Consider the following 9,223-nt stretch of genomic DNA (forward strand, 5'->3'; position numbering starts at 1 on the left):
CATCATTATTCCACAGACCTCTCTCATACAACACAGAAAGGACTACAACCTACATTAGGCTGGTGGTGGTCGTTGTATTCTTTCGGGGAACTCCCTAATGGCCGCGCTAAGAATGCACCTTCCCTTGGAGGACGCAGCTGTAGCTAAGTTTTGATGCCTGCCTTCCCCATTTCACCCCCAGTCAGGTAGGCTGGGGCACCAGACAGAGACAGCACAGTTTCAGTGTACATTAAAACACACCTCTTTCTGCAGAGGGCAGCAGTGCAGGAGACAGGCCTACAGACCACACAGACACCATCAGAGGTAGATTTTTGTGAATGCTGCTTTATTTCATGCAGAGGATTGAAACAGGCGAAGCAGAGGCATTTACGCCTTGTACAGCTGTTCAGGTAAATAGATGAAGAGAGCGAGATTGGGAAAAAAGCTACATTAGAATTCTGGAATCAGTGGAAGAGATATGCTGATTAATGTCTCTCCTGTCATGCGGGGTGTGTGAAGCAGAGTGAATGACAGACACGAGGGAGCTGGCCAATCAGGGCACGCCCTCGATACTCTTATCTCGATAAACTTTCCTCACTTTTTGTAGGGCTTCAGGGAGCTGGCTGTGTCGTTAAAGCCGATGCTGCGATAGTCCTCCACGTAGTCATCAGCCAGCGCCACGATGCAGGCGCCCTCGTAGTCTTCCTCCTGGTAGATGCGCCAGGCTCCCTTCTTAACTTGGTGACAAGAGAGTTTGTTATTCATTCCATAATCAGCCAGGTGTGGGGTAGCCGATTTTAGGGTGATGCTTTTTCCCGATCTCTTGGCTTTCTCATAGATGGTGATTTCTGGATCTCCCAGCCCCCCCTGCACCACCCGCACTGAGGAGATATTTCTGGAAAATCCTCCCACAGCGTCATGATCCCCCTCCCGGAAGAGCGCAAACTCCCCCTTGAAGCCCTTCTCTGTAAAGACGACGCAGGGGTCGCCGCTCACTTTCATGGACTTGACCCGATTCAGGAATCCAATTGACGACAAATCTGAGAGGTCTTGTGTGACATCCACAGAAGATGGGCCCTGGCAGCCCTCCTCAGCGAAGAAGTTGACGGTGGTCATGGTGGATCTTTCTGTAAGCGCTTAACGTCAGCCGCCTCTGGTGCTAGGCTCTGTGAGGGTATCTCAGGTGAAGCAGCGGCTGGACTCGCAGGCCGTTCTGTAATGGTGAAAAAGTGCATCTGGTTAATATGAAATGACAGTCGACTTGTGATTGACACAAGCTTGTCTCCTCATGAAGGATCGTGTTAATCTGCACACACGAAATCTGAAGCTCTGGCATAGCTGAAATAATGATGAGGACATTCATTTCAGCGATTCATTTTGAATTCTGCTTTGTTCATTTGCTAAAACAAATGTGCGCTTATTACCAATGAGAAGACCCGGCCAAGCAGGTGAAGGGCTTTTGCCTGGAGGAAACGCATTACAGGTCCCCGAAAAACCCTTCACTAGAGATTTGGATACATATTTGTAAATGACGTTTTTCTCGGCAGCCCATTTTTTTCCTGTTCATTGATTTAGGGGCAATGCTGGCCCAACTGGAGGGAGCAGTGGAGGCTGTACAGGGAACATTTCTATTGAGTCTCAAATGTCTCAGAAATGAGGAGATAGCTCTAGCACAGCCATGTGTGTGTTTGGGGGGAGGGGGAGGGATGATTTACACCAAATGAGAATCAGGAAGTGTCAAGGGGGTGAAGACAGCATCTGGATGTGTAAATGGTGGCATGGATTTTCCTATTACGCACCATAAAATCATGATAAAGCAGGAAACAAACTTTTTTCCAGTCTGTTAACAAAGGTTGAGATTAGGATCTGTGTCCCTGGGCTCCAGAAACTACAACCTTAGGATCTCACCAAGTTACCTCCTCTTTACTAGGGATGTATTCTTGGAGGAGATCTGTGGGTCAGCAGGTTCAGACTGGGGGAACCAAAGCAGGCCTGGCAAACAGCCTCATACTAGCCGCGCTCTCTTTGTCTTCTTGCACAATCTCTTTTTTATCCGTCCACTCTCTCTGTTTTCTTCTCGCTTCTTTATTTCCCCTCTCTGGCGACTTTCTGTCTACCCCCTCCATTCCTCCTGCTAATTCTTTCTCTCTTGTATCCATCCATTCTCTCTTTTTCCCTCTCTCTTCTTTGTTTCCCCTCTCCGGTCACTTTCTTTCTACCTCCTGCTCATTCACTCTCTCTTGTAGCCTGCTGTGGTTAACCCGGGGGTGCTGCAGAAAGTAAGAACGGCACCAAGAGTGACTCTGGCTTTCAAGATTGTCTTCAAGGGATCCGACCCACCGGGGTAATGCCCGGTGCAATCAAAGGCCAGTCCACCCTGCATGTCAGGGTGGAGCCATCAGTAGGAAGAAAATGACTTAAAAACGAAATGTTGCAGTGGTTTGACATTCAGGTGAATTTAGAGACTCTTACGAAAAACAGACAGCCTTCAATATTAGACCGACCTCCCACCGTTGCTCCTTGGATGCAAACATTTACTAAAATCACTATACCCCCAGGTTCAGTCCGAGCAGGTAACAGCAGAGGGCCGGGTGGGGGGATTTGGAGGGCCGATGCAGAGGAAACATTGAATAAATAATGTATTTTCCCTCTGCATCCTCCCTCCAAATCCCCCCTCACGCGGCCTCACCTCTGTTACCTGCAAGGACCGCAGCTGAATCCTCAGAAAGAATATATCCGGGTTTCTTTTGCGTCCATTTTCTTTCACCTTCCATGAAGTTGCTAGAGGGGTCCTTGAAGTGTTACGAAGGAACCAGAAGTCCCCCAACTCTTTCATGTTACCTCAGGCTTAAGCACCCTCGTTCTCTGGTGTCCCCACAGGAAAGAGCTCCAGGAGATTGGCACAGGGAGTGTAAATGAAACCATCACTGATATTGACTCTGGCTAGAGTGGAGAGCTGTGGGAAAGGAATTTCTTGGTTGACAAAAAGTGGCTCCATAAAGGATCATATGAATCTACACAGCCTACATCTGAAGCACTGCCCTAGCTGAAATATTGGTGAGGAAAACCAATGTCACAGATTGATTTTAGACCAGCTTTGCTCATTTGCTGAAAGGCGTGCACATTACGAATGTCAAGGCAATAATACTACCAAAGCAAGAGAAGGCTTTTTGCCAGGTCAAAGACCTCCGCGGGTTCTCTAAAAACCCTTCACTATAGGTTTGGTCACACACATTTTTCTAAAAAGATGTTTTCAGTAGGCTATTATTCTTTCTTCTGTTTAAGCCCTAAATTTGTAATAAGGGCCGTAGACTACTTGAAAACCGTCACATACGGTATAACAACAACATAGGCTCTCATAACCCGTTTGTCGGAATCGGGTGGAGTATTTGCCACATGTGTTTTTTAATAATTACAATAATAGGCTTTGGGAAATGCAGTTGAAAAAAAGTGTTAAAGTATTTTCAATAAGAGACTGAGGCAACCACAATCACACGTATCACGATCAACTAGTGGATTATCCAAGTACAAAGAGAGTGGTGCAGGGATGCAAATGTAAATGTAAATGTAAATTGATACTTGCATAGCGCACTACTCACCCGCAAGGGTCTCAAGGCGCTTGTACGAAAATGTTATGTTATGTCCAAGACCCGCCGAGGCGGGGAATTGAACCCTGGTCCCGGGCTAGACCTCTGCATCAGGGTCTGCCGCTCTAACCATTGAGCCACACTTCTCTGGAAGACCAGGAGCAAAACGCCATGAATTAATTGCGAGAAAATTGTTCTGCACCCATCAGACACCACAAGAGATATAAGAACAATTTGAATGACATAGTGTACAGACTCCATCAACTCTTTTTCTAAACGAAAAGTCTTTTTTCTTTACAATCTTCTTAATCGTTTTCTTTTTTCCCCTTTGAATTCGGGTTCCTGCCACATTATGCCATATGTGAGCTCTGATACACCCAGGTCTTGAGACCAACACTGGGGCAACCTTAATGCGATGTTGACATTACAATCGATTGTTTCTTGACATTTCACGAGCCAAGTTGAGGTGCTGCAATAGAATTGGCTCCCTGCACAAGTGAAAGAATAGATCTGTTGCTCTGGTAGAGCTATCCATTTCACCACATTAATTGGCCATCACGTTGAGACTCGAAGATTATTGACATTTCCAGTCTACAAGAGTGCAATTAACCAACAAGCCCTGAAGAAGTCTCTGCTTAGGGGCGAAATGCATTGGCTACATTGCAATTCACAGAATACAAGTTTAAAAAAAGAATTAGAAGATTGTGAATAAAGAAACCCTTTTTAGCAAAAACATTGATGGAGTCAGGGTACTGTTCCAATTGTTCTAATAGCTCTTATGATGACTGGTGGGTGCTGAATCCTGTTCTTGCAATTATGGTTAAAGAATTCTACATTTGTATTGTCTTTAAAGAAGGCATGGCGTGCTATCCACCTGCATTTTGATGAATCTGTGCTCAGCACAGGGACACCCACATGCTAGCACAGTTTCACTGTTCCCTACCAGCCCCACTTAATGCCTTGTATCCTCCGGCCTTTCCTCCTGGGTGACATTATACCTTCTAACCCAGTTCACTTGTCGAGCCTCACTTTTTTCAGTCACATTGCATTAATCAAAGCCATTAAAGCAGTCCCCATACCTTGCTCACCAGAGATACCCACTTGTACTCAGACTATGGCACAGTAGAACACAATGAGTTGTTGGGCGCTCCTGTTCACTAACTCTTCTCATTTTGCTCCGTTAACCTTTGCACCAGGCAGGATGAAGGTCTGTAGTGTTTTATTTCATAGGTTAATGTCTTTGGAACATCTCATTATTAACGCCATACTGTACACCATTAGCAACTTTGCACACCTCTACAGCAACTTTGCAGTGAACTCATTGCTAACCTACCCACCACCACCCAAGATGGCTACCTGATCTAATGGATAACCCTCACCAGAAACAACACAGGAGAAATTGTGTATGCCATCCCCACATTGGCCCCAATGGACCCATGCCCCCACCACATCTACAAACTGGGAACATTGACCCACATCAATAATATCTCCATCTAATCCCCACTTTCCCCGATGAATGGGAACTTGCAGGAATCAACCTCCTCCTCAAGAAGCACACAGTCAACCGGAATCAACTGAGCAACTTCGACCCATTTCCCTGCTTCCCTACCAAGCCAAAGTGATTAAGAAGGCCACCAACAAGCAACTCACAACTCACCTCAAACGTCACCTTTTTGTAGACAACACTCAATAAAGATTCAGAAAGAACCACAGCACGGAACAGCACACATTGGACCACCAACGACATATAAATCATCCTGGACTGAGGAGAAACAGCAGTCCACATCCTGCTCTCCCACTCTTTGGCCTACGACTCTGTCTCCCATAACACCCTCAACAGAAGACTCCGCGAGATTGGAATACTCTCAAATGGATCTGTTTCTTCCTTACTGGAAGAACCAAAGGGTCAGGTTTCCACACTTCACATCAGAGACCAAAAAATTGATATGCTGAGTCCCACTGAGATTTTCCCTCAGCCCCACCCTTTTCAACATGTACATGACACTACTGGCCAACATCATCAGATCACAGGACATCACCATCATCTCCCACACCAATGACACCCAACTTATCCTCTCCATGACAGACAAAACAACCACCACCAGAACCAACTTCACCAACTGCATGACCATGGGAACAGACTGGATACAACCAAACCTGCTTGCAGCTCAACTCTGACAAGACAGAAGTGCTGGCCTTTGGCAAGAAGACCTCCCCATGGGACTCCACCTGGTGGCTGTTAGTGCTAGGAACAACACCCACAGTCCCTGCAAGAAATGAGGGATTATCCTAGACTACAAGCTCAATATGTCAACACAGAATGCACCTCCTGCTTCCATTTCCTATGCGTGCTGTGAAAAATCTTCAAATGTTGCCTCAAAACACCAGATGGACCGTCGTGCAAGCACTCATCACTAGCTTGCTGGACTATGGCAACACTCTCTATGTTGAATTCTCAAAACAACTCCTACCGACTCCAGACCATCCATAACACCACTGCAGGACTCATACTTGAGCTCCCAAGCTGCACCCACATCAAACCACACCTCAGGAAAAATCACTGAGTTGAGCCAATTCAAACTTCTTGTGCACAAATTCAAAGGTCTACACAGCACAGGACCAGAATTCCTGAACAGCTGCATACACCTCGACCAACCCTCCGGTCACCTACGCTCTGCCTCACTCTCATTCCCAACAGTCTCTGCATCCTCAAAAACAAAACTTGAGGTTGCTCATTCTCTTACTTTGCACCCAAGACATCGAACAGCCTCAATACATCAGTCTCCTCCTCACTGCTTGAGTTCCACAAGAGGCTAAACACATAAGCACATTGGGGACAACACACCTACACACCTGCCCAAACACCTGGATACTCTCTCTGATGATTAATGGGCTATACAAACCAATATAATATAACATGCTCTGTATTTGTTTTTTCTCTTTGTTGCACAACTTGAACCTTATTTATGACTGACAAAGCCGCCTCACCTGTACTAGAATGTAAATGTCCATTCCTACCAGGTCTAAAGGCTTTGTATTATAATGACTATCAGAGTCCTAGAGTATGCACTAAGAGATGTCGGACTTTTTATTTGGCTGAGATCAGGAAAGACAAAAGGCTGAGCCTCACGCACAGAGTCTCCTTCACCTTCACAAACAGCTAGCAGTCTCACCCCCCACCACCTACCAAAAGGCAGTGCTTCAGGAAGTTTAATCAGCACCCTCTTGCTGGGAAATTCTTCTTTAATTTCTAAAGGGAGCCCATTCACCATCCTCTTCACTTTAGTGTCTGGCTTTGCACCCTCAAACCATTCAGGCAGTACACTTCATCTTGTGCCACACCACAACCAGGGGAATCCAAAAAGGATCTTGTGCCTTTATGATTAATACTGTGAGCCAAACTTCACAACACATCCACTCCAGCATATGGAGAATCTCCTTCTTTCTGTGTGCATTGTTTACCTAAATATTTATCTCACATTGCTATGATCTTGAGGTTACTTCTTCCTTAAGCACAGTCTAAGCTCCTGGTAAATCCCGGTATAGGTGCTCGGCCATTACATTTTGCTTCCAATCCGTAGCTGATCATCGGACCTTGCTGGTAGCCTAACAGTGGACAGACTGTTTACGTTATCCCAGTGTTCATCAAAAATACCCAATAATTCCTCTTATTCATATGCAAATTATGCAACTTCTTTTTATAGTTTTTCATCTTCAAATTGCATGCTTACTCAAAAAGCATCCTCTATATTTCTAAATCCGGCAAGAGAAACAGACCTTTTCGAAACGTCTAAATGTAGCCTGTCCTTTTTTTCCCAAACAGGCCTAATCTCTATGATTGTATTTCAAAACATGGACCACAGCTAATCTTAAAGAACACAATCTCTCCTTCTTTGAAACTCACACCCCTGAAACCTGACAATACTTAATCACCTCAAGCTCATCTACTATCCCATCCCAACCATCTGCCTGCCCCTTCCAAATAATGAGCGGACAGAGCTATTGATTTCTATCAATTGAATTTACCACAAAGAAGCTGGAAAGAATGCATTGAATGGTTGGTTGAGCACCCTAGATTAAACCCAGTAACACTTGATTAACCACTAGCCTTTGGTTCCAGAGCATCATGCTGCTCGGTGTAAAGCGGATGTATGAAATTACAACGCATGCTTTGACATCGCATGCTTTTACAACGCGTTTTTTACAACGCATACCATTACAACGCATAGTGCTTTGGGGCGTGGATAGTGAATAGTTTAATTTACTATTCTAACTCCAGTCCCCGTGGATAGTAGGGAAGGTGTTGGACAGTAAATTAAACCTATTCCTTATCCTAGAGCGCCCCCTAGCGCAATGCGTTGTAATGGTTTGCGTTGTAAAAGTTGTGTCGTGAAGGCACTGCGTAGTAAAAGTTGCGTTGTAAAGGATGTTTCCCATGTAAAGCACATCAGCGTCTCATCAGGGATAGTAAGCGCTATATAAATGCAATGACTATATAATACAATACCCTGAAAGTCTTTGGTCACCGGCTGGGGTCCTAGCTGTCTCTGGGCACTCTCGGATGAAGCAGGAGTTGGTCTCTGAGGGTGGACTGGCTGTCTCTGGACACTCTCAGGTGAAGCAACAGCTGACCTCTCTCAGACTGGCAGTCTTGGTCACACAGGGAGAACCAGCAGATATCTCTTTATCCACATCCAGGAGCTTTTATACTCTCTCAGCCCTCTCTGAAATGGCAGAGATGTGGAAGGAAGAGGAGTGGCCACATTCCCACTCACATATCTTGTGTAATTTCTGGGAAACTGAGGTATCTTCCTTAGATAAGGATTGTGCAAAGCTTTATTCAAAAGAAATGTTCACAGCCAATGTCCTTATCATGTACTTTGGAGCACAGATATGTTGATAAAAGGACTCCTTCTGGGGTTTTCGGGAAATGCAGTAGATACGTGTTTAAATTTCAGCATTTCCAGTGTGAATTTACTGAGTCATTTTGTCACAACTCGTTTTACAAATAATCGTTGCCTAAGTACTGCAGCATGAACCTTGCAGTATTAATACATAGTTCATTAGGAGGATGAACTAATGGTAAAGTTAGCAGGTCAGGATTATTTTAAAGCTGTGCTTAGTGAATATTTGTTTCAGCTCTTCGTAAATACTCCCAAGCAGGATGTGACAAAGGAAGATTAGATGAGGTTCTTTATCCAAACCTCATAAGCAGTAGAGTTCGGGCCTCATGTATGAGGGGTGACGCATCACTGCCTGAAAGCAGCGATGCGTCACTTCTCAGTGCACTTAATATTTCATTTGATACCTCTGTATTTCTGACGTATCTGTAGGAGAAAAAGTAATGCATTGTTGGAGTGTGTCACAAAAGTAACGCAACTCCAGCAATGTGTCCTTTCACATGGGTAAAGCCCATGCAAATGGTCCTGTGTCAGTATTACGCCTGCTGTGAAGGACGCTTAGGATATTGACACATTTGCATCCTAGAAGTGGCGCAGTGAAATCTCATAGATTCCACTCTGTCACTTCTTTGAGGCTTACTTGCATGGAAACGCCGGCCCATAAGTTGCTTTTAATGGACGATAGTTCCTCCAGAGGGGGGACCTGTAGAATGAATGGATATTTGAAGGAGTCTGCATCAGTCTGCACCTCGGGAG

At 45.1% G+C, this 9,223-nt stretch overlaps 1 protein-coding gene across 1 annotated transcript; it reads right to left on the bottom strand.

Moving 5' to 3' along the window:
• Positions 1–303: 303 nt before the first annotated feature.
• LOC147726067 (epidermal differentiation-specific protein-like) lies at positions 304–8,228 on the bottom strand. Its single transcript, XM_086962870.1, has 2 exons — positions 8,074–8,228; positions 304–1,192 (listed from the first exon to the last, which is right to left on the bottom strand). The coding sequence occupies exon 2, from the start codon at positions 1,093–1,095 to the stop codon at positions 574–576; it is 522 nt and encodes a 173-aa protein (XP_086818996.1). The 5' UTR covers positions 1,096–1,192; positions 8,074–8,228; the 3' UTR covers positions 304–573.
• Positions 8,229–9,223: the final 995 nt, after the last annotated feature.

This window comes from Lissotriton vulgaris, chromosome 3_1 (assembly GCF_964263255.1).
Source record: "Lissotriton vulgaris chromosome 3_1, aLisVul1.2, whole genome shotgun sequence".
Taxonomy (NCBI): domain Eukaryota; kingdom Metazoa; phylum Chordata; class Amphibia; order Caudata; family Salamandridae; genus Lissotriton; species Lissotriton vulgaris.

Bases quoted from the DNA above. Each gene is read 5' to 3' on its own strand.
- LOC147726067 (XM_086962870.1), bottom strand. From the start codon at position 1,095: ATGACCACCGTCAACTTCTTCGCTGAGGAGGGCTGCCAGGGCCCATCT.